The sequence below is a fragment of the Calypte anna genome, chromosome 4A (genome assembly GCF_003957555.1).
Source record: "Calypte anna isolate BGI_N300 chromosome 4A, bCalAnn1_v1.p, whole genome shotgun sequence".
In the NCBI taxonomy this organism is placed as follows: Eukaryota; Metazoa; Chordata; class Aves; order Apodiformes; family Trochilidae; genus Calypte; species Calypte anna.
The window spans coordinates 2387074-2408448 of NC_044248.1; the positions used below are offsets into that span (position 1 = coordinate 2387074).

General features: G+C 40.1%; 1 protein-coding gene across 7 annotated transcripts in view; it reads right to left on the reverse strand.

Annotated features, from left to right (window-relative positions):
* Positions 1-21375, reverse strand: part of ANK2 (ankyrin 2) — a 140006-nt gene that overhangs the window by 56074 nt on the left and 62557 nt on the right. For 4 of the 7 annotated variants that reach the window (XM_030450107.1, XM_030450106.1, XM_030450105.1 and 1 more), the window contains 6 exons: positions 20244-20342; positions 20038-20136; positions 17365-17463; positions 14356-14454; positions 9043-9115; positions 7565-7645 (listed from right to left, as the gene is read on the reverse strand). In XM_030450107.1, the coding sequence (XP_030305967.1) occupies positions 7565-7645; positions 9043-9115; positions 14356-14454; positions 17365-17463; positions 20038-20136; positions 20244-20342 (550 nt within the window). The remainder of the gene's footprint in view (positions 1-7564; positions 7646-9042; positions 9116-14355; positions 14455-17364; positions 17464-20037; positions 20137-20243; positions 20343-21375) is intronic. The other 3 variants (XM_030450110.1, XM_030450109.1, XM_030450108.1) reach the window with 1 other exon arrangement.

Sequence of the window (21375 nt, forward strand, 5' to 3'; positions counted from 1 at the left end):
AAAGCATGGCAATATCCAAAAACTGGAAATAAGCTCATGTGCATAGATGGTAATGATAATTAATCAGACATGCAATTCATAATGAATCAAAGTTTAAATGAGCATTGGTTATCTGATATAGTAACCTTTTTGCATATACTCTGAAGAACAGGGCTTAAATATTTCTTTTAAGGTCTAAAATTATTTTTCCCCAGGAAATTCTGGCTCTATGAAGTCACAGTTTGCTACTCCCCAGCAGGCTAACAAAACAGATCACATTGCCAAGCAACATGGAGATGTCTCTTTTCATTCCCATTTGCATCACACTTTCTCTCCACAGTTTCTGCCTTTCCTAATGGTTAATTACAACTGTAGGAGCCCACCAGGGGCTTGGGGGGGCCCCACAGAACTGCACAACATGTCCTGAGGTCACTGATACCTTCAAACCCACTCCTTTTCTATGCTGCATGGGAAACATCAAGAACCTGAAGCTCAGTTACACAACGGAGACTGCAGCTGCTACACAGGAACTGCCTTCAGGACCTACACATTCCAGCTGCTGGAATTCCCCCCAGTATGCTGGGAAAGTGGTCCCCGTGCTCTTCCAAACAGAATTAATTTGGGCATCAGGACAGATGCCACTGCTGGGATTTAACATCATAATAAAGGAAAACTGTGAAAACCAATAATTGCTACTGCTGCTGGTGCAGCATCTTTCCCCTCCCTGGCATGACAAGCCATAGGAGTGGTGCTCACCACTAAAGGGAGAAATCTTGATATTTGTTTTTATGAAACAAACCAAGCTAGTTTTTCTACCTTGATGCTTGAGCTAATACATAAAAACCCATATAATTTATCATTTGCCATCTAAAAATAAGTAAACTTTTGGGCTTTAAGATTTTGTTGTATACACAAGTATCATATGCAAAAATGAGTCTTAAGTCTTTTCAGCAGAACAACAAGAGCTCTTGAAAATTCCATCTGCCCACATTAAGAGGGAGAAACTGGGCACAGTTTCACAGAAAACAATAAAATGCATTTAATCATTGCATGTTTCCTGTCTTCTGACAGATGATGCCTCCTGTTTCCTGAGAATGTCACGTTATAAAGCACACAGGGCTTAGTGAGAACTTGGAAGATACTAAGGCAGTGCTGTTAATCAAACAGTAAAGGGAATTTCAAGTTATATTTCAAACAAACTAGATACTTATAATCATGCCAGACATTCCAACTATGATAGAAACAAAGGCAAAATCTTCACCACTTTAATCACACTGACATCCTTTAAAAAAAAAACAAAAAAACAAAAAAACAAACCAAACTCCACTCTTATTTCAGCTTTGGCCTCTCATCTAAGAGCTGTCAATAATGTCTCTAAGTGACAGGATCTGTTTTATGTGATGTGAACATCTGCAAACAGTAACAAGACCATCCCTGAAGCTTTCACAATATCTTCAGAACATTTATCAGTGGCTAAAACAGCTGCCCAGTCCTGAGTGAGTGACCCAGAAGCTCAAGTCACTCTCCACCAAGCTCTCCCACCTTGCCCTTAATGAGATGAGCTCCAAACCCAAGGACCTGGTACACAAAGGGAGGCAGGGTGGGAAATACTCACTGAAGTCTAAATGGTTGTGTAGCAATGTGGTATTTCATGCAAATTAATGACAGTAATGACATTAATGACTTACAAAGCAGTTGCTGACAAATACAGCCCTTGACATGGATGTTCTATGACTTGCAGTGATCCTCTGTGAACTTACAGGTAGATTTGGAGGAGTTACCCACTTAGTGGGGGTACCTTCTATATCTTCTATTTCCTTCCTTCCTTCCTTGATACCAACAGAACTGCAGAGGGTTTACTCCACATGGAAAAACACATCAGGAGGCAAAACCCTGGGTGATCTCACACTGTGCCCCAATTAAAGCATTCTGGTTCAGCCTTGGTGTCATCCCTGCTACATCCCATCTCTCAAATATCTCTCAAGACTTTCTCCAAATCTGCATTTCTGAATGTTTGGCTGAACACACAGGATTTTACAGAACCACTGAATCTGAAGACCCACACTGATATAACTGTACTTTACTTCATGGTTTTCTTAAATTCTGCAAAAGGAAGTGGTATGCCCTGCCTATATAACTGATGAAATCAGACAAAAATCATAAATCAAAAATATATCTTAAATGCAAAGTAGCATTTACAAGACAGTAGCTTTCAGTCACATGCAGCTCAGAGCTTAGCAAATCAGTACTGGCTCACAGGAGAAGAGTTTCACTAAAGTTTCTAAAACAGACCAGGCTGTTGTGGGGTTTTTTGTTTGGTTTTTTTAGGGTTTTTTTTGGTTTTTTGGTTTTGTTTTGTTTTGTTTGGGTTTGTTTTGTTTTGTTTTCAGAAATCACTGGCTTTGGGGAGTTATGGAAATGTTTGACAAAATAAACTCTTTTAAATTTTTGACCTCACCATTCTGGATATGCATCTAGGGAGTCAACTGAATCCCAAAATACAGTTGCTGTATGAGAAATTGCTCTAGAATCGTTTCTCACAAACCATAAAGAAAATTTAGGCAAAAGTTGAAAGAAGAAAAGAAAAAAAAAAAAGGCTGTGATAGGTACTGCTTTTAATAGATGTTGTAATGGATGTTTTTAAAGCCAGCTACAGTGATGTGAGCTTGCCAAAATTATTGCTTTCTCTGCAGCACACAGACAACTTTACAGATCCCCACGTGAGTGCTGCTCCTTAAAAGTAACAGATGGAGAAGTCCAGCTATGGCAAGCACAATATTTTATGGGATATGGAAGTCCTGAAGCATCTTTAAAGGAATCTATAATGCAGAGTTTCTCTGACACTGCCCTTGGACATCTTCAGCTCCCTGAAGTCAGTCCTCTATTTAATGATACACACACTAGACATCCCCATGAATCCTTTTGACTGTCTTTCCCTGGAAAAAAAGAACCCTGTATGTCTGTCCTCCAGGACTTTGTGGGAAGGGGAAGAAGCTTTGATTTTGTTTTCCTGTAAATTAACCTCCTGCAAAATGAATTCTATTTCCCAGGTGGCTGCTGTGGTATTTATAAAGACATGTTGGATCTAAGTAAGAAGAATAAAAGCACTGCCTCTTTAGAACTGGACCAGAACAAGCTATCTGCACCTCCCCAAGAAAGGAGCCTTGGAAAATCATCAGCACTACCTGGCATGCTGCACAGCCTGAGCTGGGCTGGGGCTACAGGGACTTGAGTGAGTTCTCTGAGTAGTTTGAAGAGGAGCAATAAAGCAGATCCCACAGAGAATTCCAGGCAGGAAATGACATGAGAACAACATACAGGGGAAACTGATGGAGAACTGATTTAGGTTTTTGTTCAATCAGAACACTGCTTTCTTCTCACGGAAGAGGAAAATTCACCCTAAACCAGGTAAATATTTCCACTGAAACAGGAAATTTCCCCACAATATAAACCATGTTGGGCACACAGGAAGGAAAGCCTCAACCAGTACAGGTATCTGACTCTCAACAGACCTCCTGACCATGACTGCATGCATTCCAGTGAAAAGAGGGGGAAAAAATGTCCTTTCCTTGGTCCCAAGGATACAAAGTATTTACTAATTTGCCTTTGTTAAATCCATATGACAAGTCACCCTCTTAAATGTAGCACTTCTAAAAAGATTTGTAAAATGTTTATATGTTAACATAGAAATTATCTTTTCCAGCCATGTTGTTCCAGGGAACAATAGCCCAAGACATCCAGTGCCTACAGAATGGGTAATGCTCCTCCGACTGGAAGAGACCACTTGGACTACAGAACATCTCTAAGTACTATCAGAAACCATAAAATCTTAATTAAGGTTAATGTAAATGTGAAAGCAACCAGTTTTAAATGTGAAAAAACCAAACCAGTCTTTTAGATATAAATCAGTCATGAGTGGGAATAATATACAGTAGCTCTAAAGCCAAATTTAGGTCAGCTGGATAAGACTGGTTAAAAATACATTTCTCCTTTTAAATATGCTGATTGTGATTTACTCCAGTGAACAAGGTACACTGTAGGTACATGTTATACTACTGGTTGTAAGATGCTTAATTTAGAGTGTGAATTCATTCAGCAGTGTTATTTGGAATTCACAGGGTTCCAACAGGCAGCAACAGCAACTTCAGTCAAACCAAAACCAGTCACTGACTGCAACTTTAACTCCCAGTTTTAATTAACTTATTCCTTAACTCTTCCAACTAACTACAGCAGTGCTTCAGTGGGATTCCATGTACATCCTACAGCAAAGAATTCTGCTCATTTCTCACATGTACACTGTAGTGTTAGTGTACTCTGAGGCCACGTGTGGAGCCACTCAGGAAATTCAGTCATATTTTAGCACTGCTTACTGCTGCTCACCATGATGGCTGCTGTTACAGACAGTGTGAAGGAATTCAGTATACTCACCAAAGCCCAAAGTGCAATTACCCTGGGTATGGAATTTTGACAAGAGAATATTCTTGGGTACCAGGGCATGTTATCACTTAATAACACATTGATAATAACTGCTTGGTCACTTGGTTCCAGGCAAGCTGTTACAAAGGTAACCAGATACATGAGGCATTTTCTTCATGGCTCACAACACCAGGCAAAGCAGTTTGTCATTAGCCCATTCTGCAGCTGGAAGGACCAGCTAATTGGAGTGACTTCCACAGGACCATTTAGGAATCATCAAGAGTGCCAGAAATAAATGGATGGACTCCACTGGAGCCCCTGCCTGTAAAGCAGTGACTTCTCAGTCCTCTGTGAGCATATGTCTGATCCAGACTTACTCAGCAGCTTGAAAGTTCCCTTTATTGATAGTTTCTCTACAAAACCTTTTTTCAATAATAGAAGAGATTTTTTTTCTTTTTAATCAGAAATCTGATGTCATCAGGTATGGATCAGCTGTGAGCTGCTTTCTGGAATCTAAGATCACATTTTTTATGTCCCTAAGCAATCAGAGATATGGTACCTTGTCACCAATGCACATTCCTGAAGGGACAGCAGATCCCTCTGTTACACAGATGCTACATCTGTGAACACATTTGAGTGATGTAGCATCACGATTTTGAGTAATCTTTAAACCAAAAAGGACAAAAATGAGCAACTCTGCAAGAGGAAAAACAATCTGACACTGGGTCATTTTCATACGTAGGCATTAATGTCTAAGTTACCCTATAAGCTATTTAAGGACATGTGATTATGCTGTTTCCATTTTTAGAAAAACTTCAGCAAATTCTATGTCCTAATCATCTGCCTTTTAAGATGACTTCAATTTCTGTGATTTCTTTCTTTTTTAAGAAACACAAACTTACACCAACAACCTCACCTTGTGTCTCAACATGGAGTTGACCCTTTAGCAACTTTTAGAAGAGCATCCTTCAAAGAGAGATGCTTTTTGTGCCCTGGATATTGCATTTCCAACTGATTTTTGAGATTCCATTGGCTGCTTGCACACCACCATCCACTCAGCATTTGTCTATCATTTCTCTGCAGCTGAAACTTCAGCATTAAGAAATGGTGTGAACCAACCTTTCTGGTAGCCATCTCAGGGCCATGCTGCTTCTGAAAGGGGTGTCTCATGTTCTACATCAGCCTTTCTATTCCCTTCTGTCTGCAAAAGCAGTCTGGCTGAAAAAGAACTTGTCTGGACAAAGAGATTAATTTTCAGGCAGAGCAGTTCTTTGGGTTGGTTCACCACATGGTGAAACGTTTGTGCTGAGGTAATGGAGGATGTGGGAAAGCTTGGTTAGATCTATGGCAGTTCCTTGCAGCAGGTCTCAAAGAGACAGTGAAACCAGAGCTCTTGAAAATTAACTGGACTGAAAACAGAGCAGGAGATGAGGAGGCCCAAGCAGAGACACGAGGGCTCTTTGTCAGCCTGTTCTGCTGCTTGGTTTTGTATCCTCTGCATACAGCACTGCACTACACTTGAGTCACAAAGAAGCCATCAGCAGTCTGTACACCTCTTTTGCCACACAAATAATGCATGGCCTGAGCAGAGAGGAGCAGCAGCTTCCTCCTCAGTACAATATTAACCTATGGGAGAATAGTAATTAAAAAAAAAAAAAGGTTCCTGCCTTTTCTAGGTTTCCCACTGATTTAGCCCTAACAGAAACATCTGCTTGTGCTTGGCTGCACTACTTCAGTGATATCACTAAAATACCCTTCACAAGATGCTTTGGAGTAATTGCCCTTCACTGCTGTAAGGCTCCCCCCCCCAGGTGCAAATTGCTTCTTTTGTGGCAACAGCTTTTAAGGAACTAAACTCTGTACTAACAACTAAGCCAGATACAGTGATAAAAATGCACAGGTTTGGGTTTTTTTAGTCCAGCTCTGTCTACACAAAGCATTTCTGCTGGCATGTGTTTCAGAAACCACAGAATCACTTAACAGCTAGGCTTGTGGGAATCTCTAGTGTAAAACCCATCCTTAAGGAAAATCACTTCATGGTTTTTTGCAAGCTCAGGCCATCACCTTCTGATCAGTGACTGTATTACCTCTGCACTGAGCAGTGCTGAGCAAATAACAACAGAAAATTACCCTTCAGTAGTCTCCCTGGTAGGCAACAGCACAAAGAGAGGATGGAGCAGTGCCAGTTGTGTGCATGTGTGTATTTCTGTGGGGTGGGAATAAACTGCTTCATCACACTGTGCTGATACATCTTTTAGTAGGAAAGCCTCATTAATGCCATGGAATAGCTGGCAGGTAACAGGCTTACAGCACAGGAATCAGGATTTTTCTGGAATCATGCTTTTGCTAGCCTATGAAGTGTCTTTTTTTCCTCTTTTTCCTTATCATGGCACAAAACCTTATGAATCCAATTTCATCTTGTCTGTTATTGGCAGGGGTGTTCAGCTGACAATGCACATCTGTTTCTATGTTTAACTCTGACACTTGTGAACTAAAAAACCAGTCATCTCTAAAAAAAAAAAACCTATTTTAATATAAGCTGGTTCTGTTCAAAAAAGTTCTTAAAAAAAAGTTCTTAAAGCAGCTAAGAACTGAGCACTACAGAAACCTTCTAGCTAGCCTCTTACAAACTCTACACCATCACTAAAACATCATACTCTTTATTTAAGTTTTGCAGTCTTCTTGCCCCCAGCTACCTGAAGTTCCTGTGACAAGTTCCATCCATGCAAGGAGCTTTTGCAACATGTTGAATATTTTGCCTGTAGAAATAGATTTTACAAGGGCACCAACATGAAGTGCTTTAACTGTGACCAGCCTGCCCAATAACCTATCAGTCTGGAGCACTGATATGTCAGAGTACCTGTGTCATATCTGCTGGGCTGTGACAAAGAGGAGGTGTCAAATGGTACCAAAGCAGAGGACATTAATTCAAAGCACTGCAGAGCATTAGTCATGCTGGATTAAAGTTCTGCCAACACATTCAAGATACAGGTAATAAATCTTGGATTTGTGGGCTTCCTTTCTTCCTCCCACCTTTCAGGAAGCACACTCCCATTCACACTTCAAACAAATGAAAAGGAGCAGTGTTAGGCACTCAGATTAAGTAAATTCATGTTGCTTCAACACACAAAAAGTTACAACAAAGAACCAGAATGTTTGTCAGTCTTACTCCACGAACTTCTGCTAACAGCACCTGTGCCATTGCACACTTCACCATCACTGAGGTGTTCATCATCAGAGTGTTTAAAGGCTGTACAACATACAAATTGGTTTGAGAAAAATACCCTGTATTAATCCTCTAGAAGCAGAAAGACATACTGGGCTTTGTGGATTTACAGATAATTAAATGGTAGTTCAAAAGATTGGGAGACAATTGAAGGAAGTGAACATGAGGCTATAAGCAATTTAAAGGCCATTTATCACAATAATTACACAAGTAGTTGGATGCTTTTCAAATGAACAAAACGTAGCAAAAACATGCCTGAGAGAAATAATTTCACTGAACATGATGCAGCAGAGAATAATTTGTTCTGAATCATATTTGTTTGCTTTCATTTGCAGCTTCATAAGTATTCAAAGAAGTAGCTGGAGCCTAGATGTAATATTTTCTCAGGAGTGTAACTCATTTATCAGCATAAATCCATTGCAAAAAGTAATACAAGCAGTTTAGAAATGTGAATTCCATTAACTCCCATCACCATTTAGAACCACGGGTTCTACACCTCATCTCTGTAACCTGTGTTCCTAAATCTCTAGGATTTCTTGGAATTAGCCACTCTACAAATTTTATGTATGAAATAATAACCACCAGAAAATGGCAAATTTAAGATACTGTTATGTTAATTATATTTAAGATACTGTTATATTAATTACCACTGCCAAGAGTAAAGAAAATATAGGAACTTCCTGCAAATGTGTATGTATGTATCAGATGCCACCATGACTAAAATTTGTAGTAAGTCATTTCTGAACTTTTTGAAAGTGATGGTTTTAAGCTACTTCCTTAATCCTGTGCTGTATAAAGCCACGGGACTTTATCAGTCCCTCCAGAAGTTCCCAGAAATTTTCCTGGGACTTAGCTAAGTGGTACAGCACATGCCTCATCTATACATACCATAGACTCTGAAACCAAAGTGCCAAACTCATTAGGAGTTGTTATTTTATGTCATGCTGTTTGTATCTGTGAGTGGGTGTGCCAAAAGCTCCCTCAAGGGATCAGTCTCCTCACCTTCCCCTTATGTATCTACACAAATGTTTCCAATTAGGCAGAACTCCTAGCTGCATGGATCTGAAATAGGTGGCATTCAGCCAGAAAATTCACTGCTCAGATTCCTCTTTGAGGGAGGGTCAAACCAAGCTCTGAGACAACTCTACATCTAATTTTTAAAATCTGAACTCAGGAAATGCTCTCATTTGTTGAATTGATTCAGATAAGCTTCTCTGAATAAGGTGTAGGGGCCCAGGATTTTGGTTTGGGTCAACTTTTGGCATCTTTATTCAAATGCCATGATGACTTCATCATTAAAACAAGGCCAGAACTTTCACTCACTGCAAAATGAAGATGTCAAAGTACTTAAGCAGCTTTCTTGAGTCTGTGTTACAGGTGACACGAGTGATAAGGAGCAGGAACTTAGCAAAGGTACTCACCTTCTTCATCTGAAACATCCAGGACCTCAGTCATTGTCTCAGGTACATTTAGCTTGTGCTTCTCTGTTACAGTCTGCAGAGACAGAATCATCAAACCACAAATCAAACACCAAAAGAAAAAGTAAAGTTTACAACAGGATATTCTCAACAGCAACAGCAGTGGCATTTGCTGAGACATTTTATAACTTGTTTCCCTTTCCCCTAACTTTATTCTTCATTTTTATTCCAGGAGCTCCAGTGCTGCATAAGGTAACATATATTCTGGCAGAAAAACACCAAAAGCATAAAGATAATGAGCTGGTCAAAGGAATAAAAGAAAAGAAATTAAAGCTCTCAGCAAATTTATTTGTAAATGGTGCATGTAGAACAATTCAGCTCAATGTTTCCAAGACTATTTTAAAAGGAATTAGGTAATGTCTACACAAGAGCTTCAGAAAGTTGTATGTGGCATATGGAAATTATTAAATCGTAAAGCATTTGGAAATGAAGTTATGAATGATGTGAAATTCTTAAACTAAGAAAAGATGTGAAGGATTTATGCAGATCACTCAAAACATCTCTTCCTACACCCTCCCCCCATATAAAAAAGTGACTACACTGCATATTAATGATACTCTTTTCATAAATCATGTATATTCCCCTAAAACACTGATACATCAGAAAAAAATGTTATTTGAAGATTCTGATATATTTTGTGCACCTGAAAGCTTAAAATACTGAGGTACAAGGCAAGTATGGACTGAGGACTGCTGGGAGGGCACTCTAACTGTGCACACTGCAGAATAACATCAGAAGATCATTTTTTTTCATTTCATCTTATCTTAAAAAATGACATTCAAGAGGAAACAGAAGCTGTTCAGGTGTGCTGAGCTGTAAGAATGGGGACATCCTCTTAGCACCCAGATACAGGTGCTCAGGAAATAAGATGAAGAACACAGTGAGAGGAATTTTAGGAAGTGCAAGGTGTGAGAAAGTTGCCTGCAGGAAACTCTTGGTTGTGTCACGATACAGCAGACAAAATGCCAAGGACTTAGAAAAGAGCAGGGATCAGGACAGCATTAGTCACCAAAATAAAAATAAGTATTTCCCTTGCTCCACCCAGGCCTGCAGCCAGCCAGCCAGTCAGCTGAACTGGGGTGCTGGGGAGGGGACTCAACCCTTTAAGGTATGCAGGAGCAGATGTGCCCCTTTGGCACAGAGAGGAATGTCAGGAGGCCGTGTGTCTGCTGAGACTCCCACTGAGGTTCTGCTTCACTCCCTGCCATGCACTGTATCTATGAAGCATAAATTCACATTACATGCAGAAGTGGTGAAAGAGCAAATGATCTGAGGGATAATTAATGGCAGCCAAATCCTGAGTCCCTCGTGCAATATGCTTTTGGGGAAATGCCCATTGATATCAAGCAGTGAAGTCAAGAGCTGGGTCTGTAGCACACAACTTACTAGGTATTTCCTAAATCTGTTTTATACTTCTCTATTTCTAACCAAGTGACAAAGATAGAATTCTTCATTCTTCTGAGATGCTGCACTTTTACAAATAACATGGTCACCAACAGTGTATTTACTCTGGAAATTTGTTTGAGAAGCCTGCTTTACATTTCTGAAATATATATATATATATACTGTGACAGCAGATTTCAATTCACCCTCCTGAGGTATGTGCACACTACAATGTCCTTTGCTTCAACTGGCAATCCCAATCAGGTCCCCAGAATTTGCTCTTATCCACTCTGCACTCCTACCTTCCTTCTTCAACACTACAGCAGTAAGTTAATAAATACACCAGATTTTTTTACAGAAAAACAATAATCACTGACACTGGGCTAAAGGAACAAGCCCAGCTGAAGGGGAATGTGTATTTTTCAAGAGAAGTGGAAAGTAGTGTATGTGAGTACCAATTTACTGGCCTTGTACTTGTAATTACCACTGCAGTTGTATCTACACAAAGGGGACTGCAAATTCTCTATTGCCAGTTCCTGCCTTCCCCACCTAAAGAAACTGAAAAGTTAGGGGGGAAAAACCAAAGGAGGAGGTGACCAGATTCTGAAGAAAGGGGAAAGAAGGGGCTTAGGAGTCACAACTGTTATTTTTTGTACATCTGCTCTATGATCAAAATTCATGTAAGAAAACGTGGTTCCCAACCTCAGCTTCTGTAGAAAATCCATTTGATCAGAAAACCAGAGATGAAAGGATGCTACAGAACTTGAGTCCACAAGCCAGAGATACACATTGTGTGTTGACTTTGTGTTAACTTAGACCTGCCCACCCTACTAACTAACATATATCATGATGCCAATTTACTCATAAATTAGGTTTTCATAAGCCCCTGTATAGTAACAATCTGGTCTCTGACTGAGGCTCTCTGGCATTATTTATTTACAGAGATGTAATGATCCTGGATACACTTCCTGGTTTTATATTCAGTCAGAGAAAATTATTACATAATTTAACAATTGAAATGAAGTTTGGAAAACAGAATCAAGAGTGCATGTGTGCACAGGTGTCAGAAGAACAAAAAATCTGTAATGCTATCTCTAGAACTTAGCATCAATCTTTCATCTTGCATCAGAATTCTACAACAGAAGTTGTGAATTAATGAATTGGTTTTTAATGAACTTTTAAGATCATACTGGTCTTGTTTTTTAATTGATAGGCACACTAAAAATATCAAATACTTCAAAATTTAAAATCCATCTCTAGCCCCATGAAGGGCATACTTTGAAACCTGCTCAATGAATATTTCTCAAACTCCCTGGCTTTTAGTGCCTCTGAAAATTCAATTAAGTATTCTGCTTCAGGTTGCTGTGTTCAAGACTTTCATTGTAATGCCAGATTTTAATCTGGTGGCATAGAAAAATTCACATATATAATTCAGGTGTAGAAACCTGTATGTACATTCAGTGATTACAGCAGTGTACTGTAAACAACCCCAAAGCTCCTCATAAAGCCTTTTGTCCACAGGAAGCCTGTTCCTGTAGGTACCCCAAAACCTAATTGCATAGTAAAACTTTGACAGTCTACCTTATTCTGATGTATTTCTGACTTATTTCTGATCTGTGAGTAAAAATCCATGTGCTTTATTCTCTGTAATGTTTATATTCATGCAGCTCCATTTCAAGGAGGAGAAAAAACTGTTGGAAGTTAGACCAAAGTCTTTGGCACTGGAGCTCTTTTCCTCCTCTCAAACACCAGTGACTTGCATTTCAATAAAGCATCAGCCTCTCTAACATCCTCCATGCATCACTCAGCTACAACCTTAGAGAATGAAGTAGCTATGGTGACAACACCTTTTTTTTTCAGAGCTAAATGCTGTGTTCCAGTTTGGCAACACCAACCTCACCATCTGGAGAACTTTATTGCAGGGAGTGCATGTGAGTGCCTGTTATTTATCTCTCCTTTTTAGGACTTGTTCTAAATTATGTTCAATCAACATTCCCCACCACGAACAGCAACACCAGAGGTTTATATTCTATACATCCCTAAGGTGCAATATTCAGAGAAATCCATAGCAGAAAAATCTGCTGCATTTATGGAGGGTTCCCAGCTGACTTTTAAAAGCAGTGCTTTGTACACAGACACAGTGCAAGATTTCAGATTTCTCTTATATGTAAGTATTAAAGGTCAACGATGCAAGTAAGGTTCAGTACTGGATTCAGTCCTAAACCCCAGGCATCTGGTATCTGGTAGGAAAAAATCCATTACCCTCAAAGTTTAAAGAAATACTTATCCAGAGTAAATAACTCAGAGGTCTCTTTTCACAGTGTAGTCCCTATTATTATAAATATCTAATGCTTACATATGACAAGGTACAAGACTCCACAGTGCAACACAAGGCATGATAGAAAGGGATTTACAATTTATATCAGGCATAAAATAGAAAAAGTGTGCCAGGCCACAGCACAGAGACCAGCAAAGGTATCATTCCAGGCTAAAAATCATATTTTTGAAAAGAGCTCAAGTTTCTTGAAAAATTTTACCTAGGTTTTATTTTCCTAAATCTCTGATTAGATCCATCTATGTTTATGTATGTACACGTGTGGTGTGCTATATGATGAAACAAGAACATGAAATAAATAACAACAAAAACAATACAGACTTTATTAAGAGACTTCTGGAATCACACTGGAATTCCCTGTCCAAACCTGAGTCAGTCTGATCTTTGCAAGTCATTAATAAATGATGGCTCAGTCTATTTGTAACCTTAAGCCATGTTACTTCTGTTCTATCCTCCTCAGTGAATATGACTGAGGAATTGCTGTCATTATGCGACAAAATCAAAATTACTTTCCCCATTTCTTTACAGGAGACTTCAGACTTTCTTCCCTTCCTCTAATCTTCTCACTGAGCAGAGGCATCTTTTTAGTAATCTGTGGATTTTACAGCTCTGAGCTCCTAAATGACATCTACATCTGATAGGTTTTCTAGGCTGTCACTCTTTCTTGCATTGCAAAAAAAGAAAAAGCCTGACCTTTCAATAGATTTTCAAGATAAAATGCACTACCAGAAATTTAAATTAAAATTAATTCCTTAAATGACACACTATTTTTTATCTTCTCCCTTCCTACCTGCTAAAACATTTGTAGATGGGAGGTGAAAGTCTAAGAAAGGTAAACTCTCTCCCAGAGTCTCAGAATGTATCAGTTTTTCCTGGTTTAAAGCAACAGTACCACCTCACACAAAGCATTCACAAACCCTCAAGTCAAAATACAGATTACCAAGAGTGTGGAGGAGTTGAGAGGACTGGGACATAAGGAAAGATTACTTCATATTTTGGAAAAACAGGATTTATTTGAACTGAAAGTGATTTGGGTAAAAAGATGATTGATGTGATTCAGAGCCATCTAGTGAGCACTGGGTCTGGCACACTCCAAATGCTAAGAAGCTTGCTGGGGTGTGCTGCAAGTGTTGAGCCTCAGGAGGTGTCAAAAGTGTGGAAAGGAGAGGTGAAAAGACAAGCAGGATGGGATTTAAACAACTATGCACAAACTTCTGGAAAGTTTGGGTCTGCAGCTTGGACCCATAGCTAGAACAAAGTTTTTCTCTGCTTTTGAATAGTTGTTTTCCATCTGTGTGCACACAGATTTTGCTGCCTAGCTCAGTGAAGCCTGCTGAGCTGCACACACTCCCCCGTGCTTAACAGATAAACTGAAAGCATTGTAGTGCTTTTGCAAAAAATCCAACTGAAAGGGGGGAGGGAGGCAACTAAACCAGAAAAGAAACCAAGGAAGAGAGGTACAACGGAGAGTCTGAGGGAAGAAGAGAAAGACAACATTCTGAATAAAAAAGAGAGGATTGAATGCATCTGCAACTCACAGTTGTGGTGGTGGTAATCTCCTCTGTTACAACCTTCAGTGTATCCACCACGGAGATGTATCCCAGCCGCCTGGCGATGGCTAAGGCAGTGTTACCATTCTGGAGAGAAGAGAGAGCAGGAGAGAGAGAGAGAAAACGATGAGAGGGAGGATTGTGATGTGAACCAATGAGATCACTCCCAGCACGGCATGAGCCAGCATTTCCATCCAAAACAAGGCACAGCCTAGGAAAATCACCGTTTGGTTTTTTTTTGTTTTTTTTTTTTACCCTTACATCTGACTCTGTCTTTGTAACTTCTTTAAGACTATAGCCCTGATTGCCATGGCAACACAACACACATCTGCCTGCTATTCCAAACGAAGAAGTGCTGTATGGTTTAACCCTTCAGTGCTCGTTTTTCATGACACAGAAGCTCATGTTTTATTTTGCATGAACGGGTCTGCATCAGAAATAATCTTCTAAAAAAAAAAAAGGATTAGAAAATGTTACAGTTTCACTTCCAGTTGGAACTGTTAAATCTTTGTCAGGTACAATTCCCTCAAGATTACAGCTGTATTGTCTGCATGCATTTCTATTCCTTCTTAAAGCAAATAAAAAGTAAGAGAACACAAAAGGTAATGATTTAACAAACACAAAAACAACCTAAACAAGCCTTGGGGTGGGCAATTAATCTGCATTTATGACAGTCTATTTGCAGTTGAAAATGAAAGCTGATGCTAATTTACTAAGTGTTTGGGCCTATTTATCTCCCCTTCATCACCTGAAACTTTGGCAGTCAGCAGTCCCCATGTCACTCAACTTGGGGAGGGCAGAAAGGGACATGTTTGGTGATTCTTTGCAAAGAGCTCCCAGCAGAACTGTTTTATGTTATTTTGCACTGAACCGAAGGACAACACGCTGGGGGAACCCCAGAAAGATGCTAAACCTCCCTTTGCACTGAAATGCTTTCTCTTGTGACGCTGCTGCACTGTGAGCAGGATATCAGCCTGGAGGCTTCTGTACTTCAGTACTGGCTTTAGTTATCTATAATTTAAGTTCTTCTGTGTTAGTCTAGCTCAGCGACCCTGAAGCAGTGCAGTGTTTGTGGATTAGCAGCATGAAATGGATAGATTGCCATCTTCACAGCACAAATTATTTGACTGTTACTATCACTTGCTCATTAGCTGCTCATGTCCCACTCCCATATCCCACTGCCAGATGTCTGAGGTTGGAATTCTCCCTTATCTCAAGCTAGATATTATTCTGTGAGGACAAGGAGAGAAAGCATGCAGCAAAGACACATCCTGGAGACCCTGCTTGGCTTTAAGTTAGATTTGGCCATGCTAGCCCCAACACAGGGACTGAAAGAGACCTGCTATGTTGAGTTCTGGTTACTGTGCTCAGCTCTGGTTACTGTGTTCAGTTCTGGGTCCCTCACTACAAGACATTGAGATGCTGGAGGGAATTCAGAGAACTTCACCAGCTTGGTCTAGAGAACAAGTCCTGTGAGGAGAGGCTGAGGGAATTGGAATTGCTTAGTTTGGAAAAGAGGAGGCTGAGAGGAAACATTATTGCTCTCTACAGCTGCCTGAAAGGAGGTTGTAGGGAGGTGGGTGCTGGCCTCTTCTCCCAGTAATGACAGGACTAGAAGAAATGGCCTAAAGTTGCACGAGGGGAGGTTGAGCCAAGATATTAGGAAGAAATTCTTTACTGAGAGAGTAGTTAGGGATTGGAATGAGCTGCCCAGGGAGGTGGTGGAGTCTCCATCCCTGGAGATATTTAAAAACTGTGTAGATGAGGCACTTCAGGACATGCTCTAGTGGGTGACACAGATACTGATAAATACATTTTATCTGGGGAGGATGCTGAGAGTTGGATGCAGTGATCTTAGAGGTCTTTTCCAACTGTCACTATTCTGTAATTCTGTGGTTTGGTTGACTGTGCCCAATAGTAGTGCCTCCAGCCCCAGAAGCTGACTGCACAGGTCTCTTGCTTGACCATCTGGTATTTTGGATAACTTCACAGATTATTCAGTGTGAACGTTCTGGGACCAAAGAGGGAGCCAGTGCTGATTTAAGCACACACAATAGATAGACATGGAAACCAGATCCACTCTGGGGAATGACACGAGTTTTGGACATTCTGGCTGCATGTTAAAGATTACCCAATTAGAGGTGACTAATAACAGCATCAACTTGAAATAGGACAGTTGTATTCCTGGCTGACTGCAGAGGAGGAGCTGTGCCAGAGGTTACTGACGGTCTTTGAGGAGGCATTACCATCAGCGAACACAGTAAGAACCTGAAACACATCCAGTGAATCATAAAAGAATTTGGGTTGGAAGAGACCTCTCAGGGTCACCCAGTCCAACCCCTGCAGTATCAGGGACACCCTCACCCAGATCAGGTTGCTCAGAGCCTCCTCAAGCCTCACCTTGAACATCTCCAGGGATGAGGCCTCAACCCCCTCCCTGGGCAACCTGGGCCATGGTTCCACTGCCCTCATGGGACAGAACTTGTTCCTGACATTCAATCTAAATCTACTCTTAATTTAAAGCCTCTCCCTTGTCCTATCACTCCAGGCCCTTGCAAACAGTCCCTCTCCAGCCTTCCTGTAGGCCCCCTTCAGGTACTGCAAGGTACAAAGATTTGGGTCTAAATCTACATAAAACCCCACGTTCTGATTTCCCCATATTTTTTACGGAAAAATCCTTCTTGATCTATCAATTTACAGATGGAAGTGATGAGGCAGAGGGCAAGTGAACCAGCACAGCATAGATAGATGTGGCCAGCCTGATCCTGCAGCTTAGAAATCAGTTTCCCCACCTCACATGTAGCTTAGTGAACAATGGTTAGACCTGATTGGAACTATTGTAAGAGGACAAGGAGAAGGAATGGAAGTTACATTTACAAATCTGACAACCAGCTGCGTGAGGAATTCTTTCAGCAAAACAAAGGCTTGCCCTCAAGCCTTAAGAAAGGAAAGACCTGTCCAGGGAGAGAAGTTCTCAGTGGCACTTCAGAGACTTACAGTGGTGATGGCGTTGGGCTTGGCTCCATGCTGGAGAAGGACATTAATGATGTGAGTGTGGCCTTGCTGAGCAGCTTGGTGAAGAGGGGTGTACCCATTCTGTTGTCCACGGTGGTCACAACACAAACAAACAAACAAAGAACAACAACCACCAGTAATTAGATGAGACACTTCACTTTGCTTCCTTCTGCTCCTTCCGAGACATTTCAAAAAGGAATGATGCCAATTAATTGACCCAAAGATAATAAATCTTCTGTAATAATAATACTCCTTCAGCAGATTAATCAAAAGATAATGGAAGATAATATTTTTATCCAGAAATCATCTTTCATCTCACAATTTAAGAAAGGTCTGCAAAGAGAGATAATTCCTCATTTCCTAAATCAGAGGGAAGAACAATGAGGAGCAGTAAAGTGGTACACTAAGAACACAGAATCATAGCCCAGAAAGAGAACATTTTTGTTCCTCTCACATCTTAATTTTCTATAGAAAAGTGTAAAAATTTGCTTCTAAAATATTTGAGCCAATTAAAAAGATATATAATGTGATTTGAAACTATTTGCTTTTAAAAAGGGCTAACAACATATACCTATTACAAATTTAAATTAATTTTAGCTTTACTTTGCCTTCAAAAGGCTTGACCAAGCTGTAATTACATTAAAAAATATGTACACAAAGTCTGTGTAAATGAACACTATTAACACTCCAGTGATTCATTCTAATGTTACACAATAAAGGAACATAACCAAAATGTACTTGATCTGAGATGGTATTGTGTAAGACCAGTCAGGCAACTGATTTACAAAATTATTTGTGATTGACTTTGAAAGCAAGCAGAGAATAAACTGGAAGAAAACACAAAGTTGATCTCACTGTACACTTACACAAAGCCCGGGGCAGGTTCTGAAAGACACACTCTTGACAATTCTCTCTTTTTGCAAAAGAATAGATGCAAGTAATGTTTAATTCTACTAATTAAAGAGTGCTAGTTCAGAACTGGTTCAGTTCTTGTATTTACAGTATGCATACATGGACTGCTCAGAAATCGAGGGAGGGTTTTATTATAAAAAAGTCAATTTGTGATCTTTACTGAAGTGTTAGTGCAGTCCTTCAAAAAGAGAATTCAGACCTAAATTTTTTCACTTGAGCTGGCACAAAGCATCATGCAGGTTTTCTCCAGTTAAAGACCAAGCTGTAATAGAAGTCACTTAGCTTTTCACATGACTATCCTGAATCCAGCCAGGGGAAGTTTGCTTTTTAAACTGAGTTCACATTACCAGTTGACACACTGCCAGTATTTTTATTGGTCCCTAGGTGTGAGATTTTGTTTGTACTCTCATACAAACTTGCTGACTTTAATGAAATTACTCTCAGTAAGTGGAAGACTTGGAAAAATGGCATCAGAATCTGGCCCAGTGGCCCTATAGGCCCCATAGAGTGGGACATAATCCTACAGACATCAGTATGTCTGTCCCTTTAGCTGGCCTCCAAATATCTCAGCTGAATGTCTTGGCAGCTATCGTTTGGATCCTGCCAGTGTCTGCTTTATTAATTCTTATCAGCTGTTTTTCTAGGAGTGTTGTCTGTTCTTTTGGAATCCCTGGGTTTTGCCCATTGATTTAGGGTGATCTCATGAGGGATGGGCCAGCATCTTTTATTTATTTACTTTGCTGTTTCTTACCACACTTGAGCTGTGACCACTGTGATGAAATAGTGCTATCTGGTGAAAGGAACACATCCTCATAGGTCACAGCTGGGGACAGAGCTGGCCAGAGGGACTACAAGTCTGCTTTTTGGACTGGACCTTACAGTTTCTAAGTATGTCACTAGAAACAGCAATGTTCATCTTCACACTGATCCCCAGACATCCAATCTGAAGCTAGCAGCTAGCTATTGCCTGAAGCCAGCTTTTCCTAAGCTGTAGCTCCTGAGTTAGCTTTCTCTTTTCTGATAAGGGTGATGTGATGATATCTGGGACGTGACATACTCTTGCTATCACCAGAACCTCCCAGTGTACACTCAGGACACGGACAATTCTTGCTACAAAAGGTATCACATTCAGCTGTTTTGCCTGACAGTTTACACCAGAAGAAACTGATGAAGTCAGTGGATTTCATTCAGATGCTGGCTACTGGCAGTCAGGTCTGTTTCAGTGTAACAGCATACCCAGATTCCCCTGAAACAAAAACAAACCTGCACTTGCTCACCACAGCTGCTTCCTCTCCCCAAGTCATACCACCCACGCTTTGATCAGCACTAATTCTTCCCACTCTTTTCCCAGCAGTTTGGAGAAAACCTGGCATCCCCCTCCAAGTGTCTGAATTGTTACTTAGTAGTTTGGCAGCACACTGGTATTGTACTGGTGTGAACCACGTGTAAATGAGATCAGAAAAAAAGCTTCTATTTGTTAGTTTGTAAGTAAAAAGAAAAGAAAAAAAAAAGAGAAATTGATTCTCTCTCCCTTTCTTTCATTATCTGACTTTTCTTTTGTGCACACCCCATAAGGAGATGTAGCAGAAAGAAGGCATTCCACTGGAGCCACCAATCACCCTGTGCTGACATCTACCATGTAATAATTAGCTTCCAGTTGAAAAGGCACCATGGTATGAATTCCAAGAGCTTGGTTACCAAGTTCATAATAAAGAGCAAAAGCAAGCAACAAAAAAAAATTACCTTTGTTTTAGCATTGACATTTGCTCCCTGCTTGAGAAGAAAATTCACCATTTTGATGTTTCCATAGTGACACGCCACAATTAAAGGTGTATAACCAAGCTACAACAAGAGAACAAAGAAGTAAAACTGCAAGCTCAGTGGAACATTCCTTGTACAGTGGCAGTATCCTTTGGAACACTGGAGAGGGCAGCCACTCCATGATTTACCTTTGTCTGTGCATCCTGGTTAGCACCATGTTTTGTGAGTATTTCAGCCACAGTCACTTTATCCTCTTGAGCAGCAAGGTGCAAGGATGTCAGTCCAGTCCTGGAGTTGGAATATAGAAAATTAAATAAATACAAATAAGTATAAAAACCTACTTTATGTGAAGAAAGGAATTTGACTTTGCTCCTTTCTTATCTTTAAAACATAAAGAGATCCTAACTATAGCTTCAAAGTCTGAGTGTTGTTTGGTTTTTTAAAACCAAGAAGAGTTGTTGATTCTCCTGTTCTGGCTGACAAACGGCTCCAAAGCAATTACATCACCACGAGCCACGGAGTAAAACTTTCAGGCATCAATGATCACTCTTGGATTTTATACAAAAATGTCACTTGGGAAGCTGAGGAGCCCATTAATAAATGAGGGAAGCACATTCTCTGTGCTTCCCACTCCTCAGGCAGGAAAGGGAACCTTGACAGCTGCCGGCACGAGTCAGAATGAAGAAAATAACTCCAGAAATAGATCCCATTCAAAGATGCCAAGGAAATGGATGCAGCCTTTAACTAAAAGCTCACTGTAATCGTGCTCACAGTGAACAGATTTTGTAAGAGAAATGAGAATCACCTTGGTTCCCATTTAATACCATTAATGCCAGACAACAAGAAACTTGAGCCTTCTGCTTTGATTTGCATAAACAAAAGCTGCAGGCTTTTAACCTTAAGGAAATACAACTCAAATATATGGCCAGATAAATCTGGTGACCTAGGAAGATCTAAAGTAATGGGGTTGTTTTAGGAACTTCTTTTCTATGAAACTAGTGTCATATATAATAATTTAAAAAGTTTAAAAAAAAAAACAAACCACAAAGGTCCTCCATAGGATTTTTCTCACTCACTACTCTTCTAATAATGCTGTTTTGTTATTTGCCAGACACAGTCATTTTTTTCCACTTGGAAAGAAGGATGAAGGGTAAATTTATGAAGGAAAATCTGGCAACAGCACTGAACTCTTTTAGACTGCAGCTCTCAGGTTTCTGATACATTGTTAAATCCACCCATAGGCCCACAGAACTGCAACATTTCACGTTCTTTATTCACACTTAATATATAACTTCAGGAAAATATGCAAAACACCTGTGA